Source organism: Lepisosteus oculatus, chromosome 15 (assembly GCF_040954835.1).
Source record: "Lepisosteus oculatus isolate fLepOcu1 chromosome 15, fLepOcu1.hap2, whole genome shotgun sequence".
NCBI classification, from domain to species: domain Eukaryota; kingdom Metazoa; phylum Chordata; class Actinopteri; order Semionotiformes; family Lepisosteidae; genus Lepisosteus; species Lepisosteus oculatus.
In genome coordinates this window covers 14,512,548-14,533,511 of record NC_090710.1, presented here as the reverse complement: position 1 = coordinate 14,533,511, position 20,964 = coordinate 14,512,548, and the positions used below count along the sequence as shown (strand labels likewise).

General features: G+C 34.7%; 1 protein-coding gene across 5 annotated transcripts in view; it reads right to left on the bottom strand.

The window, feature by feature from the left end:
• Positions 1 to 20,964, bottom strand: part of LOC102697182 (protein diaphanous homolog 3) — a 461,123-nt gene that overhangs the window by 76,726 nt on the left and 363,433 nt on the right. For all 5 annotated transcript variants that reach the window (XM_069178992.1, XM_069178995.1, XM_069178996.1 and 2 more), the window contains 2 exons: positions 20,085 to 20,250; positions 6,798 to 6,933 (listed from right to left, as the gene is read on the bottom strand). In XM_069178992.1, coding sequence (XP_069035093.1) covers positions 6,798 to 6,933; positions 20,085 to 20,250 — 302 coding nt within the window. The remainder of the gene's footprint in view (positions 1 to 6,797; positions 6,934 to 20,084; positions 20,251 to 20,964) is intronic.

Genomic DNA, 20,964 nt, shown 5'->3' with positions numbered 1-20,964 from the left:
TTCAAAGTTAAGGAGGCACTTACCCACAATGTTGTAAGAGTACAGAAAATGCTACGTAGCCATGTTGTTGAAGCCTATATCCTGGCTTCTTTCAAGAAATTACTGGATACGATTCTTGTATCAATTAACTGCTACCAAACGGGTTAGATGGGCCAAATAGCCTTATCTTATTTGTAACCTTTTAATGTTCTTTTGTTTATTAGGGTTTCTAATATAGATCCCTGTGGTACACCACTAGAGCATTTATTAATGTCCTTATTTGTATAATTTATTTCCTCTCTTTTAAACTCTTAAGCACAATGATTACGAGTATAGTCATAGAATGATTACTGCATTCAATTTGAGAATTAAACTTTTATGAGGAACTTTATCTCACATCTCCTGAAAATCTAAACATACATCATTTGCTATGTGCTTGTTCAAAGAAGATAAATTAAACAAGAGCTAGCATTTTTAAATCCTAGTTGACTCTCCCTTAATTTTTTACTGCAATACATATGATCCTCTAGTTTAGTTACAATTATTGCTACCATAACTTTGCACGTAGTAGAAGAAAGACATACTGGTGCATAATTACTTGGGTTGGTTTTATCACCCTTTTTATGTAAGGGCACTACATTAGTAATTTTCCAGTCAGTGGGTATTACTCCTGTCTTAAGAGACTGCTCAAAGAGTTTTGTTACATGCCAATAAATGACATTGGGTCCTGGAGATGCGTTTAGTATCTGAAACACTTCTCTTTCTTCCATGCTAATGTTATTTAGTAAGAAACATTGTCATTCCTCAGCCTGAGGCATGTTGTCATCTGAGATAAATATTCCTTTAATTCATCAGTCTTTTCACCTTGTCATCATCAAGTTTACCATTGTTATCACTGAGACATTTTACTTCATTATTTACTCTTCCTTTGTTGTATTAGTACTGAACAACAACAACAACAACAACAACAACAACAACAACAACAACAACAACAACAACAACAACAACAACAACAACAACAACAACAAAATTGCAGTATTACTTTCTATCTCTCTCAGCCATTCCAAAATCTTTTTTATCCTGTGCTTTCAGTTAATTACTTTCCTTTTCAATTTAAAGTGGAAATGTAGATAATGTTCTTTTTAGCATGTTTTATATGGAATGATTGAATGCTCAAGGTTACAAACAAAGCAGCAAAGCAGGAAAAAAAGCAGTGCTCCACCCAGGATTTATAAACATGACCTTCAAGTTGCAAGTGCAGAGCCATAACCTTCAGCTCAGAATACTATACTAAAATGTGCTTCAATAAAAATGCTCATGTTATATAAATCTGTATAAAAGTACTGTATGTTGCTTCGCATAAAAGAATACATTAATAATGATCACAGATCATTGGCGATACTTCCTTTGGAGTTTGAGAACTGATTGGCTGATCTCCTGTTCAGCTAGACTTGTGTCTGCCTAAAGAAGAAAAGTACATTATGATAGTATTGTAACCAGAGAATAAAATCTATGAATCTGTAATATAGTGAAGGATTCCTAGAAATGGATCTAATTCAGGAATATTTAGGGGTTATTGAGAAATAAATACACCCCTCAACCAACTGCTTGTGATTAGTTTGCTTTCTACTATTTGTGCTTTGTTTCTGTCAGTTCTTCTACTTGAAAGTCACAGATCATCCCTTACAAAACTAAGCATGTTCTCTGAGTTTTCTGTGGCATGACATCATCACATTATATTTATTGTGTACTCTATCTACCTTAATTTCACAAGTGTTTTTCATTATTATTTTTCCAAGGACTCAAGCATGCACCCAGGCTTGGTTGCTAATGTAGAGTTCACAAATTATGAATCAATAAATTATTAGTCATTATTAAAATTGTGTGCAAATGGTGCTACTAAATGTATTAATTAAACAAATAAGGTTTCTATAAGGAATTATTTTATATATTCTCTTGCTAATTGCAGTTGTTTCTAATTGTGTGGAAACATAGCTTTACTAGCAATAAACCATTCTAATTATTGTTGGCACTCAATTATATAACAACATTCTTTGGGACAGGGTATACATACAGCCTGCATCTACAAGTTCAATGTTAAAGGTAATCATAAAAAAGTGTTTAATATTTTTAGAAGATACAAGCTTCCACCACAAATTTAATCTTTGGTTTTACTTTACAAATCTCCAAAGCTCAGTTCAATTAACAATTCACAAAGTCCTTTTTTTCTGAAGTATTGGAGTTCACTTCCTGTGCTTTAAACACTATAGGAAAAAGGAAGGCTTTAACATTAATTTAGACTCCATAAACAACATGATTTTTTGGCCTTAAGAGAATCTCTTGATTGATTCAAGCATGTCTTTGAAAGGACATTGCACCATAGACCAGGCTATTGGCTAAGACCTGCCCATTTATAATTTATCTGTTTCAGACACTGCAATCTTTGTAAATTTCAGATACGTGTTTCAAATATAATAGAAATGTACTGTGTGATAGTACATTAATAAATAAAAATATAGTGGTCTAAGTGAAAGATTTGACTGATATTGAGGCATACAATTACATTGTTAATTATAAGAAATTACATGTTTTTTATACTTTTACACAAAAACAGAAGACAAATGTGATTTTAAAATAAACAGCATCAATAGGAATAACAGTAACATGGCAGTTTTTGAGGAATATAATGCGAAATTGAAAAACATTTTGTTTCCTTAGCATCTATACTTTGCAACCAGACCCGGCCCTGGCATAGGCGATCTAGGCCACTGCTAGATGTTTTTACAAATTCACGTTTTCTGCAATATTACACATGCTGCTTGGGTCACCTGCCTAAAAATTGGCACTACCTGGCCAAACAAAAGAGTGAAAGCAAATGTGCAGTACAAAAGACTGTTCAGCACTTATACGTAACTGGCATTAAAACATATTGTTTTCTTGCAGTTTCTTCTGTATTTAAATGGAGGTTTTCTAGCCCTCCGGATTGCACTCACTCTCCCAATGACGGCGGCAGGAGTGGAGAGGAGTCTTTCAGATCTCAAGTGGATTAAAACATACCTGAGGTCAACCTTAGTTCAGTGGACTGGCCATGACAAGCAAGTGGACTGGCCATGACAATCATGCAATGGGACGACTACTATTGTATGAAGATGTGAGTGATGATTTTGTCTCCAGAAATCTAGGTGAATTGATTTCTTGAAAGTTTTTTATAAAACTCTCCTATTTGCTCAGCCTTTCTGATCTCACCTTCGTTATTGAGTGTACTTTTTCTTACTTAATTACATATTTATTTCTATAATTCCTTTCTACAAAGGATTTAAATTAATAATTTGTAACTTCTCCTATTTATAACTTTAAATATTAAAGGTTTATTTCTGAAAAGAGAAGAAAAGAGACACAATGTTTCAGCTGTGGAGCCTTCTTCAGGTTCTTCTTCACACAATGTCTCTTTTCTGTTATTTTCATCAAGGAACAAACCTTTACCTCTTCCTTATAAAATGTATGCTTCTGTTCTTCTTTGTAACTTTTGTGTTATTCAAAGCTGGTTAATACGTTTTCTAGTGATTTATTTTTTAATTTAATTGTTCTAAATAGTTAAATATGGTTGGGTAGTGAGCTGATAATAGTAATGTATGTTCAAATCGGGATCTAGAGGAGCCCCATTACAAGATCTTCCCTAGGGCTCCCAAAAAGCTAGGACTGCCCCTGTTTGCAACTATCATTCCAGTACTTGTTTGTCATTGATTTATTTAGTCACTATGTAATGTTTGATGCATTTGAACCTTACAGTGTGCTACTACTAGGGAAAACAAAAACTTTCAACCATTATACATTTTATACCATTATACCACCTAAAATGTTTTGAATATTTTCTAAGGCTTTAATTATCTATATCCTTAAGAAATCTAGTTCCCATCCATCTGAATGCTATGTGTTTTCTGAGGAATTCCCCGGGCTTTAGGTTATACACATTTCTTAAAATAAACTTTTAAGCACTAGTTTGGGAAAATCAATTTTCTACTATTAGTAGATCAGGTGGATCAGAAGGTGGCAGTCTTTTGTCTAAACCTACATTCAACAGAACAATGTGTTGTGAGAGGTACCATAGCTTGAATGAGACATTTAACTAAGGTCATAACTACTTGGTTATCAAAATTCCCATGAAGGTTTCTAAACCCTGGTATCCTGGCGAAATTACTTTTTCACTTTATTTGATTGGTAAAGCAAATTCCCATTTCTTTAACTAATCTGCTGTATAGTGGATGTGGGGTTACAGTACCTTACATTATTGAGCTGACTGTTGCATTTCAGTTTATAAGTCAAGTGTTTTGGGATTCCTTGTGACTAAATATGCTATACAATTAAAAATAATTAATATATTACTAATTAATTATTAAATGAAATGACCAGCTGTAACCTGTTTCCATGACTATGAGTTAAATATATCAAAAGTGTAAAGAACATAGGCTGTAATAACTGGATTGTTTCTAATTAAGTTTCAGAATAGTTTCCAGAAATATATCCCAAATTTAATACTGATTTTATTCTCACAGACCAGTATCTTTGAGTAGGCAGAGGAGGCAATCTATATTACAACTACTATTCTGGTTCCAAAAAGTTTTCATTTGCTGAATTTGCCACATACTTTTTTTTTTAAACACACCCTGGCACCTGCAACTGTAACATTTAGCAATATACTACTGTAGCGGCAAGGCTTATTAATAAGGCAGAATTAAGTGTTTCTGAGCTTTCCCAAATTAGGCCCCATTTCTCTGTTCATCTCTGTGGTGCAGCCACAGAGAGACTATTTATGCAGGGTGATTTAAGGTCCTAGGACAGCTCCCAAAGGGGGATGCACTTAGCTAAGCCTGGCTATCATGATCAATGGTCATCCATTGGCGCCTATCTGTCTAGGGAGTGCCAGATGGACATCTGGGCTGCATTCCTAAGTGTCAGGAGTAAGTGACTCATATCTCACCTTGATCAACCAATCAGGGACTGGTAGGGCCGAGTAACCCACGTGGGACTCTGATGCCCATGGAACTTTCAGCCAATCAATGAGCTGAAGTTCCTCCAGGTAAAAACAGGCAACACAGAGAGCCTGGGAGATTCAGTAAGATTCTGGAGAGGATTCTGTGGACTGTTCTAAAGGGAATTCAAAGGAGAATTCCAGGGCAGGACGGCCCAGGAGCAGAAGGCTCCCAAGGGCAGGACATTCTCGCAGCACGCCTCCTGACCATCCTGAGACTCAGCCCGGACAACCACGGAACGGCCAGTGTCTCAGAGTGCCAGAACTTTCCTTTGTTCTAAGAGTCTAGAGCGGAGGTTGCCAGAGAATAACCAGAGGATCCACCCGAGGTTAGCACCAGCAGCAGGCCTCGTGAACAGGTCGGAACTGTGGACAGCTGAATCACTATTCAGAACTAGCTCTTCACCAGGAACGAACCGGTCCTCTTCCTGACTTGCTGGGACCCACAGTCATCTTTTCTCCTGTGCACAAACTTTGCTAGTTAAAGCCAACACTAACTAGCCGGTCAGTGAGCATCAGCAGCGCACCGTCGACAAGCCGCACAGCACAGCCTGGCACGGAGCCAGAGAGCGCGGATTGGACAGCAACAGCCTGCAACTGTTTCTTTGTGCCCGCAGGAGATCTGAATCCCCAGAAATTGGATGAGTATTCAACTTCAATGCATTACAGCTCGAGAATTCAATTGTTATCCCAACCAGTTGATATCAATTTAATTCCTAAGAGTTATGTACTTGTTGTGAGTATCGAAAGTAGAAGTTATAACCAAGTTCATTTATGAAACGGTCTAAATGAATGATATACTGAACGTATGTCCTCTTGATATGTGTAACTCTTTGTAACTGACCGAATATACCTTTTGTATTCTGATAACCCTCTCGATAAGATCTGTTAGGTTTACATGCATATTCTATGTATTAATAAATGTATCCTCGTGTATTAGTACCTGTGTGTGTGCGTTGTTGAGTTATGTCGCATGGTTGGACTCTAAAGCCATCAAAAGAATCAACTTTGTGATTTACTGCTACAATTAATAATTGTCTCAGTAAATGCCCAACCCTACAGAACTGGTGCCTTCAGAGAGCCACTATGATTACATATTTGGCGTCCCTGATCCGGTTTTCTTACACTACCATTATGCTAATCCCAAAACATACTGTGCATAATTTTAAAAAAAACTCTACTCATAAATTACAGTCTGCTATTATTATTACTTGTGATGTTTAACATTTTGAAGATGGTAGTTATTAATCCTAAGGCACCATGATTCATATTTAAGGGATATCAGTTTAATATAAGTAAGTTGAGGAAATTACCTATAACAAAACAACTACCTAAATATTCTTTAAATATTTAAAAATCATCCATAGGAATTTCATGTCACCTTACTGAGATACTGTACCTCACAATATCACGTAAGTCACCGTAAAGAACATTAATCTCCACAAAATGGTGCAGATTAATTTTAATCTATATGATTAAAAGACTGTGGCTAATAAATTGCCTCAAACTGACTGGAGAGATTCACCACTGAAAGCATGCCTGTGTGACAGCAGTATAAAACTCACAAAAGGAAAATCCATTAACAAACTGCATGTAGGAGTGTAGTACCTGCATTGTTCTTTTTTAGAAATATCTGATCTTGATCAAAAGTAGCAGTGTACATGGACCTAGTGATTGCTAAGAACCCTCATTTTGTACAAATTGAGATATATGAATTGTAGACTTCAAATGAAATAAAAAATAAGTGTTTCTGCATTCAGAAAAGAGAGAAGTCTCCCTAATCTCCTACCAGTATTCACTTCCAGCAAGCGCTTTTTCTTCTGCAGTCTTTCCCGCTTCTCTTGTTCGGCCTTTTCTTTGGCAATCTTGACACGCCTTTGCTTTTCCTCAGCTTCTCGCCTCTTCATGTTTTCCTTTAACGCTTGCTGTACAGAATCAAGAAAGTGAAGAATTGAGGGAAAGTTTACACAGCAGATGTTTATTGATAACTAAAGGAAAAAGAGCCGTTGTTGGGAGTCCATAAGCAGCCAATGACACCTGCTGGGTGACCCCAAAGGCCTTCTTTTAAGACTACACAGAAAAAAGAAGAGTTCTATTTAGTGTACTGAGATGCACACTTATAAGTGTTCTCTAAGCACTTGAACCCAAAACATGTTGAGATATTTTTGCCTCCCATTAGTAGGTGAAGGCTCTTCTTAAAACGTAAATCCTGTTTTGTGTGATAAGAGCTACTCTTATTTGTAAAAGCACTCTTTGATCATCAATAATATGATTTTTGAATATAATACTGGATGCAACAGTAAATCTTGATTAATACCAAATCTTACAATTGCACAACACATAAGATATTATTATTCTTAAACATAAACCCATGGAATGCTGATGTGTACAGAATGTAGAAGTAATAATACAATTTGATCAATAAGCAATGTATTATGCACTCAGAATAAAAAAAAATATATTCTGGTGTTATCAAGTTACATCATGCTACTCCATCCTACAGAAAACAACAAAATGCATTTAAATTAAATAAAAAAATATAAACCAGAAATACACTTGTTTGGAGGTTAACTTTGCAGTTCAAACTTGTAATGTTGTTGACTCTCTAGAGATGCATCTGGCATCACTTAGCTCATTTGTGAGAAAAATAGAGCATTTTACAACAAGCCTCTAGACAATTAGCAGCTTGCCTTGTAACACAGTACAATTTGCATGTTCTTAATACTCTTTTACGAAGCTTGACATAGATGTAGTAATGGAGATAAGATATGAGCAGATAATAATAATGGAAATAGCCAAAAACCAAAATAATGAGTTATTTAATGTTTTTGTATCTACAGTGAAATTAATGGAATGGAAAAAATGCGGAAAGTATTTTTTCACAAAATGCAAATTAATACCAAAACTAGAAACATTTACAGCTTCTAAAATGTAATAACCTCTAAGAAAACTAAATCTGTCAAAAAGCATTACAAAGGTCAGTAAAAGTGCTGTGAAAAAGGATGGAAGTTTTTTTTAAATAAATGATTCAACAGATGGATTTATACTGAAGCATAGTTTTAAGGAAATATGGGAAAGGTTTAGAAAAGGCTATGTTAACAAATCACTTCAGCTATCATTTTACATTTTTTAAAAAAAACATAACTAATAAAAATGAAACAGACATGTATTTAACTATTTTCACAAGGAAATGGATAAAAAAGCATAATACATTAGTGGTTCAAGATGTTCAAGTAGGTAGCTGCGTCAGCATGCATATGCTGCAAAGGAACAGGTAATATATAGCTTGGAATAAACCTTTACCTGTTACTTCCATAATACATTAATACTTGTGTAGGAAATAAAAACATATATATATAAAGGATGAGATATTTCTACAAATGTAGTTTGTACATGTAAATACAAAAGTGCAGTTGGTCACAAAAAACAGTGGAAAAATTTACATGTAGTGTCACAAACGAGTTACATCAAGAACAACAGATCCCTGCAGTTCAGGGAACTAAGGTGCTACAGAACCTTTTATGTTAGTGGATGAAGTGTAGTAAATGACTTCTAAAAAAATCTGAGTAGAATATTTTGTGAGCCAGAGCCTGACAATGTTGGTGCACTAATGAGTTCATGAATCAATAACTGAATTAAAAATCATAGTTAAAAATTCCTCATTTTCAGAGTTTATTTGTACATTACCTTTCAAATACTGGAAACATGAAAGGGAGCTGAAAAGTTTTACAATTTCCCTTTAAGAATGTCTTACACTTTGGAGTGCCAGTTTGAAAAATTGCTGAAATTATCTGGATGTCATACATGAATGAAACAACTTTTAAAATTGGATGTTCTTGGGAAAGATGGGCAATAATCTCATACATTTTTAAAGGCAGAATTGCCTACTTTTACAGCTTTTTCTGCTTTTTTCTGTAAATTGCAAGTATTCTTAAATAAATCAAAATGATTATAATTTTTAATGTCTTATAACTGGAAAACATATTGTATCCAAGGAAAATATGTAAAAGTAGAACATGCACCAACATCAGTTAATAAAAACTGAAACTATTCACCATCGGCTTTATAGGATTGGTCATTTGCATCTGATCGTCAGACTCCAGATACTCAAGGAAGGTCCTTGCCTCCCAGTTTAATGAAGGCAATTGTACAAGAGGACAGAGGAAATATTCCAATGTTACTCAAAAAGAGCATGAAGAGAGCTCACCATATCTGAATTGCACTGTACACAACCGCAGATAAAACCTGTTCAGCCTCCCAGTGTGGATTCTGTATCGATTTTATCAGTCACTTTTGGGTTAACAGAAGGCAATCAACAAGTGAGGAAGAGTCAATGAATGAAGTGTAGTTAAATGACGCACAGGGGACCCTGCTTAATATCTCTCTTCTTTTAAGCCACTGACTTTCTGTTAGTATGGACATAAAACTTTCCTTGACTATATGCCGAAAGGACGTAAACTGCCCCCTAAAAATGTGTTCGAGCTTAGATCACAAGAAATGTCAAATTTTTAATAAAATCATTGCAAAATTGCATTGTATTATATATTAATCATTATAAATATATATTACTATATTTAAGAACTGTATGTGTCTGAAATTATGTATATTTTTACATTTTTTCTGTGCCCTGACATTGTGCTCTGAACTCAAAGTGCCATAACAAAGAAGTTCAAAGAAACACCAAAAAGCACAAGCAGATTACATTGCTAGATAAATTAATTTCACATTAATTTTACTCTATATGGTAGATGTCCTTAGTTATATGTACAGTATTTAGTGCAACTTAATGTAATAGCATAGTGTACATAAGTTAATTTTTAAATTCTAAGTGTTTTTAAAACATTTTCAACAAGGTTAAATTGCGATTAAGTGCTCAACTTAATGGAGCATTACAGTAATTATTCTGTTTACACACAGAAAAATTTACTTTCTGTTCATGTACAGAAAATGTGAATGAACTCTGCTACAGACTTGCATCTTTACGTCCTGGTCTCTATTAATGTTGAAATACATTGATTCTTATGGAGAAACATGTCACACTTAATGTCCCCCAGAGAATATTTATGTCCTTCTAGTTCCCAATTTCTAATTTCTATTAATTACGGAGAATAATTAATGTTTTATGACCCCCATCAAGGATGTTAAACAGGGACTTCTTCTATATACTATATATAGTATACAATAACATGTACAAAATTAAAAAAGTATAAACCAGATAATTTATATTACACAAATTCATAGGAAAATAAGACATTGTTAATAGTAATGATATGCTTGTGGGGCGTAGAAAAATATAGTTTGTATTTCAATGTATTTGGCTCACATACTGAATAAATGCCACTCACAAAAAACAAAATACAGTATATATTTGTCTTTTGCCTTTGTCCAATTTTGACATAGTTAGGAGTAAAAATATATAAGGCTTCAGCGGGACCTGCGAGACAGCATGATTGAAAGGCAGATTAGCATGCCTGTGTGAAACACAACTTTATAACGGCTGATATAAAAAAAAAAGTCCATGTCACTTGCAGCTACAAAGAATTAAAATAAGTTGTACCGTTATCGATTTAGGAAAATCATTCAGAAAAGTTTCACTTAATTTGCACAATATCACACAATTTACATCGCAATTTGTATTGGGGATGTGCTGTATCGGATATTACACTGAGAAGAAAAGATGATACTTATAATGCAATGTATGGAAGGAACTAGTTTTAAATATAATTAAATATAATTTCCTGATCTGGGGCACAGCACACATGCACTCAAACTGAGGAGAGATTACATGGGAGGGAGAACAGGTGGAACATATAATCTCTGCACAGATAGTCAACTGGGGACAGGACAAGTTTATATTTGAAAAGAACATTGTCTCTAGTTGGCTTAGCATTTGATTTATTGACAATTAGTTTCATTGTCCATTACACCTCAAAGTGGCAGCAAAAAGTCAATTAATAGAAAATATTTCAGATTAGTAAGGTTATGAAACCAAACCAAATATGTGTTCTCCTCTCCCTTGAATCACCTCCTTCTCCTTCCCTGAGTGATTATTCAACATTTAGCATAGAACAAGTGTAAACTTTGAAGAGAGTCTAATATTTTACTGTGCCAAGCTAGGAAAAAAAAAAGTAAATCTAGATTTTATGAAAACAATTGAGGCAGGACTGACACCTTATTGTTTGGTAACTAGTTCACCACACCATCTTTTGGAGGTTAGTTTGAGCTGGAAAAAAGAAGATCTGCATGGTGTTGTGAAGAAGATGCTGAAGGATTAAAATATGACATTCACACCAGGTGACACTCTTCTGGGATTTCTCACTAGCAACAGAGTCTCAAAACCAAAACTAATGTTAAATTTCTAATGGAATAAATATGAGGATTTCAAAATCAAGGTATTCAAGGCAACATACAACAGTGTTACTACCTTCTGGACCACAATTTCCAATAGAATGCCCCGGTGCTGTAGAAGTTGCAATTGTTTGGATAAAGCGTTAAAACAATGACTTCTTTGTCAGTGAAAATCTCATGGCACTATTTGTAAGAGCAGGGGTGGTAGTCCTCTTGTCCAGGCTAAACTTGACTTTGGTCTCGGCCTACTTAATGTCTCCCCCCGCCCAATTAATACAATTGTAGAAGCAATTTTTCCCTTCTGACTTAACAAATAAGGATGCTTCTGGTACCTAATGGATATTGTGTGTTACACAGGTACTGTATGAGCTGCACTTCAGCAATGGATGACAAGGGTCTCTTCCAATAAATAGGGATTGTCTGTGAAGAAAAGCTCTATAAACACTTGGAATTAAAAATGATCAAGTGACTGAGATATACTATGGAGACTACATACAGTATAAACAGACTTTTAAGTCTTTTTTTTCCCCCACAGAATCTATTGAAGGATTGCATTTTATGCTTTGTATAACACAACTGTAACCAGAGTAGAATTAACCTGTAGCCTACAAAAATTGCTTATATAGCTAGTTTCAATAAAAATATGTTTTTAGTGACATTTGATAAAACTAAAATGCAGACAACTGACAGGAACAAATTCTCTGAACAACAAGCTATATATCATTTGATGAATACAAAGGAGCACCTTTTGATTGTTACAAATAGCCTAATAAACTTTAAGTTACAGACAGGGGAGAAGGTTTGTTCCTAATCAGGAAGAGGTAATTTATCAGTTTACCTAGCACAAAGGAGTGGCTACCAAAATGCATTTTTTGGAACAAATGTTTGTTACAGGGTTTAAAAAAGACCTGCCAGAGAAACTGGCAGTGGTCTCCTGCTTTCACAAGCTGCTGCTGTTGTGCCTCGTCTTCAGTACTGAAATAAAGGCCAGTTGATCGCTTCACCTCTGTAGCCTGTTTCTTATTTATGGTCTTCAAAATAGGACCTCACCTGTCCACATTCACTATGAAGTAAATATAAAGGTAATGCAAGAACAACACTGTGTTACCTGTGACATACTATATGAAAAGATAAGTGGACTCGAAAGCCGTTTTCTTTCACGGTATGTGACCAAAGAAGACTAATTTTCTTCTTTGTATACTATTGGAAAAGTTTCAAATTGGTGTTCAATGTCCTTAATATATATATATAGGTTAAACTAATAGGTATATAAATCATATATTGGTTTTATGTTGTAACCAGGATATTCATAACAGAGTAGCATTTCTTTGATTTCCTGATGTCTCTATTCTTCCATAAAGTGAGCTGCCTTTGGATCTTTTTCTCATATCGACCTTCCTGGTTGTACAGTTCATAAGTATTGGGACAGTAAAGTTCAAATTGTTCTTTTTGCTGTATACTCAAACAATTTAGATTTCAGATGAAAAGAAGAATATGAGGCAAAGTCACTTTTTATTTTAGAGTATTTCTGCACTTACTGTATATGTTGTATTGTTTTAGCAATCATAGCACTTTTTGTGTTGATTCCAACCATTTCAGATGAGCATAATTATCGTGACAATTGGCTGCTAGGTGTTCCTGTTGCATTGATTGTGCACATATACAAGAGCTGTGAATGTGTACAGTTGGATTTAGCTATTGCGTTTCCCTTTGGTGGCTGCCTTTGGAGCCAGTAGGCCAAAACCACCATGGAGACTTTGAAAACTGTCTATGAAAGAAAAGCAAACAAAATGGAGGCTGAAAGAAACTAATTAAGTTTGAACCACTGCAAAGAATCAGGGCACAGCAAAATCCGCAATTTGGAATATCTTGAAAAAGAAAGAAACCGCTGGTGTACTTTGCAATTCTCAATGACCAGGTCATCTGAGGAAAACAACTGCAGTTGAAGAAAGAAACAAATATCATCACCATAATCGTGGCCAGAGAAGTCTTAGATTGGCCAAGTCAATCTCCTGATTTAAAACCGAATGAGCATGCTTTTTACTTGCTGAAAAGGAGAGTGAAGTCAGAAAGCCTCCTAAACGAACAGTAATTTAAAATGGCTGCAGCAAAGGGTTGGCAAAGCATCTCAAAAAACAGAAATCAAGAGTTTGGGGATATCAATGGGTTCCAAGCTTGATACAGTCACAGTACATTAAGGTATATATAGTGGATATAAAAACTCTACACACCCTTATTGAAATTGCAGGTTTTTTGCAGCCAGAAATCAAGATAAATTATGTCAGTAATTTTTCCATCTTTAATGTGACCTTCCAACCAACATAATTATTATTATTATTATAATTCAAGAGAAAAACAAATAGATAATTATTAGGAAAAATAATTGAAATTAAAAAACCTACAACATCCTGGTTGCATAAGTGCGCACACCCTTTCATAATGTGGGCTGTAGCTGTGTTCAGAGTTAACCAATCACATTCAAAATCATGTTCAAAGGTAGGTAACATACACCTGCCGTCAATTAAAGTGATTGATGATGATTAACCCCAAATAAAAATCAGCTGTTCCTGTAGGAGTTCCTTGAAACTTTTGTGGTTGTATCCTACTGGGATAGCAATGGTCCGAAAGGAGCTGACATCTACGGGATCTTATTGTTGAAAGGCACTGATCAGGAGAAGGGTATAAAAGAATATCAAAGGCACTGGATGTAACATGGAACACTCTGAAGACTATAATCAATAAGTGGAGAAAATGTGGCACCACAGGGACATCGCCGAGATCAGGACAACCCTCCAAAGCTGATGATAGGACAGGGAGAAAACGTATCAGGAAGACTACCAAGAGGCCTACAGCGATATTAAAGGAGCTGCAGGAATTTCTGGCAGGTACTGGTCACTCCTTGAATGTGACAACATATTCTGCACGTGTATGGGCTATGGGGTAGGGTGGCAAGACAAAAGCCATTTCTCACAAAAAAGAACATCCGTCTAAATTTTGCAAAAAATATATTCAATCACACCAAACCATGTGGGAAAATGTCTGATGAGACAAAGGTTAAACTTTTTGGCATTAATTCTAAAATGAGAATACAGCAAAAATAACATTTGTGACTACACTGTTGCAGTATTTATGGAGGATACTGTACATTGAGCCTTGGAATAGAAAGAGATTTACTGGTTTCAACACTTACTTTTTAATCTTAAAGGTCAGCTTAATTGTAACTTCAGTGCTACTAAAACATATGTTTGGCAATAGATTTTATTCGTGGCTAGCTCAATTCTCTCAGTTTACTGGTTTTTGCAAATCCTCTTCTACAGTTGGTATTAATGCAACACTGTCTGCGTACAGTAATATAGATTTTTCAATCGTATGACCACCTATTTTAAAACCTTTGTCGTCTACTGCTAGTCTCATTACTACATCTGCCAGATGTAGTAATGTGTTGACATCATACAGCTCTTGCACCTCTTCATATAGAAACCTATTCAGACGTGCTGCCAGGTACCCTCACTGAGCAAAGCTGCTTTTTGTACATTGAACACAATGATAAATAACTATTATGTCCCAGACTCCATAGTCACCTTATCTGACTTTTAGTTATGACACAGTTGACTTGTCATTTGCCATAAATAACTTAATCAGCAGGAACACAATGCAAAGGAGCAAATTCTTCTCAAAAACCTTGAAAAGGTGGGTATAATGACAACTGAGCACTTGTGAAATAAATATTCACACCAATGTAGTATTACAGGATATTACTTTGAGGAGAAAAAAATGAATCTAATTAAATAGAAATACATTTTCAAATGAGGAAAATGAGCTCTGAATCAGACCCAGTTAAACACAATCTATGATGAACTGCAGTTCTTATTTAAATGATCTATGCATTTTTTGCTGTAATTTTGAAAGCTGTTAAATGCAGTACTGAAATATATGTGCAGTGACTCCTCAATGCTTTGTCTCCGTGCTTCAATATTTTTATGATAATTTTGTCTTATAATGCTCAACCCTGTCCACACTTGAATTTAAGAGATTTAGGCATGTTAATGGATGTATATGCACTAAACAGACAAATGAAGATGCCTAACAGCACAATAGATTAACAATTTGTTAATAATAATATGGAGTGCTCGGTTCAAATTATAATAGGAGTCAACAAGAATTAAATGGATAACGTCACTAAACATAGTGTCCCATTCTCCATTATATCACTTAATGACTTCCAGTCCTAATTAATTTGTTTGATACTTATTAACACAAACTTCATAATTTAACTGTTTGTGATACCGTAGTAATTATTCATTCCTTGTACCATCTACTGTAGTTAACATGGTATCAGAATGGATAATACGCATATATGTCTTAAAATAAGAGTAAATGATTGCTCATTGTGTCAAACATACTGTAGGATTTTTCAATAGGGAAACTACTATTGAAGAGTAAATTTGGCGGAGTACCAAGAATGCCAGAATTTTGATGAGAAGCACATGATGTATTTTTGCCTAAATACTTTATGCTGATTACTTATTTTAAGTAATTTAAATGTAACAAACCTCTCTCTTTCACTCTGTATAAAAAGAGAGGTTCATTTCTAGAGTGGTGTGAGTAAAATCCTGCATGCAGCGTCCTGAGAGTGACATAACTCACACTCCTTGGGCCAGACCAATTTGTTACATTAACATTAACATTAAAAATTGTCAACTTAGAACAAGATATTGGCATTTATGAAAAAAGGAGGTGGAGTGGTGGTTGGCATTGCTACCTCATGACTGTTGAACCCTGGGTGTGATTCTAGTCTGATGTGCACTATGTGAGACATCTGCATGTTCTTCCAGTGTCTGTCATGCCGGCTAGGTTAAATGGTGTGTCCAAACTGTCCCTGTGGGCTTCTGTGAGTGCACCCTGTAAAGGACTGGTAACCCATTCAGGGTTCAGTCCTGCTTTGCACCATACCGTGGACATCACAACCTTATTAGGAATAAAAACACTTTCCTGATGGAAATGGAGAGTGAATAACAGAGTGGAGCTGTTAGTTTAATTTACAATTTTAAATAGGGTCATTGCACTGTTAAAAACACACTAAGCACAACAAAATCTCATTGGGCACATACTGTACATCATGTTAATAACATTTAAATAGTAAGCAGGAAGGTTTGTGGTCTATTAGTTAAGTATTATTTCTTGGGAAGAAAATGCTTAGCTCAAGTTGGGAAACTTCATAAAAATACTGTTTGGTGTTTGAGTTGAAATAAAAATGGCAATAGTGAAACATATGAACAAAACCCTCTTGCCTGGCTGCTCCTGGCTTGATAAGAGGCGGCTGGTATGTGAGTAACCTCGTGGAAAATGAGATGTTTGGTTACAACAATTAGCAGGCTAGTCCAGAGAAACCAGGAAACTATTTGAGGGATGTTATGGCCAGTGAGAGGGAGTACTCCAAGAATATTTAGACAATCCCTTTTAGGCTGAATGGTATGATTTAAAATGGTAGTTACATACCAATTGCAAAATATTATTAACTGTCCTTTTCTTCATTCTCTTCAAGAGGAAGTATCATCTGAAACTCTGAGTCTTCGAACAAGTGTGTTTACGCAACAGTGCATTTTAACAATGCTTAAATGTGTCTTGATATCCTGAATTTTTAAGGGAGGTTAATTTTTTTCCAACACACCTATGATATTGAGTGCAATTACCGATCAATTGTTTATTGTATCAATCTGTTATATGCTATACATTTACAATGAATTGAAGCCCTGTATTCTGTAGGCAGCTAAATATATTTTGCAGTTAGCATGCAATTAATGAGTATCACATTCTTTAACTCATCTGTCATGGTATTTAGAGGGGGATTTCCTGTAAATCCTGTTCATTAGATATGATCCATCTGTACAATGGTGTTCAGATTGTTGTAGCTACACCAAGAAGAAATTCAAGATATTATCCCCTGTAGATTGCCATTTGCATGAAAATGATCTGCACACTCAGATTTCTTTTTGGAACCACCAAACTGGCAGCAGAGAATGTGGTAAAATTTTATTTTATTCATCAATTAATTTGGACTCTTGAAAACATGTAATTTAATTTCATTACTATAATTTCTTCATGATCCACATCTCCATACATTAATTAAATAGAGATATGTTTCATCTGCAATCATGCATCCTGTAAAAGTACCTTTGTACTGTACCTCTGGGAGATGCTGTTCTTAAACTCCTCTAGCTTAAAGTTGACAAGCCTGAAATGTTATCTTCACAACCAAAATGGCATGATGTCAGTTAGATTCCTGTCACTACACTGTGTTGCTCTTTTAAAAGGGTGATGGAGCAAACGTTGAGTGCAGAAGAACATCTGCAACGACAATCTTCAGGAAGTATATGGCAGATTGTATAGAACCTACATTGACAAAAGTCAGCCCGAAATAATGAGTGAATCTCTTTATCTTACTGTTTCTCACATCATTTTTTATAATATTACAAAGGGACAAATCTAAATAAATATAGAATACTCTGAACAATACTTAAAGAAGTGAAATTCAATGAAAAAAAGAATATCTACTGTAGTGTTAGCATTTTTATCATTTCTTAAGTAAATGCTATAGGGTTTGATTGTTACAAGACTTCTTGTAGAAGTAAGCTCTATAACTCAGTAGGTCTGCCTCAGTGTCTTTATATACTCTCCAGCTAGATTATGAAAATCAGCTGTGGTTAATTTGGAACATAAAGTGACAATTTATAAAATATATAGAAATTAATTGTGAAGATGCACACCCTGAGGTCAAAGACCAACTGGAAATGGTGAAAATGTTCATCATTGTTTAAAAAAATTATCTATAAGATATTAGAGGAAGTCCCAAGTCTGGTTCTCCAGAATACTGCAGATTCAAAGAGAAATGGAATTCAGAGCTCTCCAACTCACAAAACAAAACACTATAATTACAAGATTTGTATAATTACAAAATAATGGTAATTCATCAAAATTAAAACAGCTGTCAAAAACAGCACTGTGGCACTCTTTTCCAGCAAAAACATAAAGCTGTCTATAAAATGTCAACAATATCACACAACATATGAGTGGACTTTATGGGATTCTGAAATGAAAAGCCACATAAATTGTGCTCTTTTCCTGTAAATAAGTAGTTCTTCACCCTGGTTGTAATGTTTTGGTAGAATTTCATGTGAAAGGAATTCACCTGCCTAGATCATTTTTTTTTATTGGTTTCCTTCAAAGAACTAAAACTTTGATATAGAACCACAAAATGCAATAGTTCCTGAAAGAAAGTACAGGCAAAGTTCATGAGAAGGACAAATGTCTAGGGTGCAGAGATTAACTGGACTCAAGCAATTGAGGATGCCCCAAACTTCAAGAGCACTTGTAGATTTCTTATTAATGTCACACTTTCACACTAACTTTTGAATTTTCAATCATAAAATCAGTTAAAATAATAAAAGCAATGAGATTCTTTTCATCATTGTCGCAGCCAAGTGGAAAATAACTTTGCATTTCAAATGGCAGTTCATATAAAACAGTCTACTTTTCTTCTGCCAAATAATTGCAAGTTTAACATTTTGAATAGGAATGAGGGAAAGAAGACACGTATGATATTTTAAAAATCCAAACCACACAGACAGAGAAAGACAAAGGCAGGGAACCATGAAATCCATTTTGATAACATGCATGCTGATGTGTCACTCAAGTACTATATTGAGATTCATGTGTGCCAATTAGTGCAAATTATCTTTAACACCAGTCCATTGTAAAAGAAATACAACTGATTACACACTTTTCCTGCAAAGCTAGTATATATCACACCAAAAGCATAACTTGTTTCTTTGGGCTGTTAGTTTACTTTGTAGTGTAAATACCTTCTTTATTCTTGAACAGATGAAAAGGAATCTAAACTGACATTAAAGACTTAAAAACATGATCAATTTCTCCTCCAGAACCAAACTCCATATTTTGATTTGGCTGTTTCGTTAACAGCATCTTGTGAACAGCAAAACCTGTTTTTCTTGACCCTACAAAAACATTCTCCACTTTTTTTTTTTACTGTGTCAGACTTTAAGGGGTTATAAAGTCCCCAAGTCATTGCTCACATTAGAATGTGAAGATTTTTAATTTTCACTCTCAGCAATCATGATGACTGTGAATAAAAACTTATCGAAGGAATAAAAGAGTTTGATGAAAATGATGACAAAATTTGAAATGTTGTGAAATCACTTAAATTAAGAGACACTCTCCCATGACTCCATGGTACATTACCTCAAAAAAACACCTTCAGATGTTCTTTCAATGAAGTGATTGGTACAAATCCTAACACTATCCCATTAGACAGTACCTGCCAATGTCTTTGCGTCTGGGCAATGGATAATGTATCTGGATATAATGAACAGTACTTATTGAAAGAGCCAGACATTTTGGCAGAGACAGTGGTCACATTGTTAGTAATCATCTCTTTATTTTTCCAATAAGATACTTTGCATTGCTTTGGAGAAAAAAAAAACATCTCAATATTTCTAGTGTATTTATTTATAATGTATTTCTCTCATACATTATCCTCTTATACTAATAAAGACTCCATTGCTTTGCCAGGTTAACATGATTCAAATACAACCTAGTGATGTACGGTAAGTAAACAGCAGCTACCTTGGAGAAAAGAGGAAAAAATATAATATAGTTAAATGAATAGGAAAATAAAACAAACATTAAGAAATTTAATTCAGTGACTTACCATAAACATGGAATGGAAGTTGCTCAGATCAATGAAGAGCTCCTCTATTGATGTTTTCTTTGGGTCTATGACAAAATATTCCACCAGGTTCTGTTGGAGTGTGCACATGTTGTTGTGCATTATAGCCAGCTTCTGGTACTGCTCTCTGCCATACATGGCAAAACTGTAAAGCCTCTGTTAAGGACACATCAATGTTGGTGCCAAAATATTAGCATTAATTAAAGCCAACACACTTTTCATGCTGATGAAAAGCAAGAAATGCAGTACAGAAACATGAGGTACATGCAGTACAAGAAGCAAAATGTGAAGAACACAGAAGAAAACAAAAATAAGATGTTTTTTTCCCCTTATAACTAGCGCCTTGTTATTACTAATAAGAATTTATAATCTGACATAAGCAGGTGCAATACTATCTGAAATAAAAGCAGAATTATACAAAACAGTGGATTATTTCATTTTAAGCTTTTTTATATCTTATTTTCCTAAAGCAAAAATGCTTACAAAGTGTATTAGCTTACAAAGTGTAAAAGAGTTTTAAAAATATGCTGAATAAATAAATATTTCCTTGTACACTACAACCATAATTAAGGATGTGTATAACTGTGTTTTCTTAACTACATTAAATTAGCAATTTATTACAATTAAAAAAAACAAAGATAGCAGTTCTTCTCCTTTTCAAGAAAAAAAAAACAAGTAGTAATGTGAACAACAAGGATTAAATTTTGTTAAAATGTCAAAACATGAATGAGAGAGCACTGAAGCAGATCAAAGACCAGAAATGACTTAACAGTGTGAAACAAATGCTGATATGAAATGGGTATTTAGGGCTGAAAACAGGAAAAAAAATGTTTTCTTTTTGTTTTCCATTTCTATAGAGGAC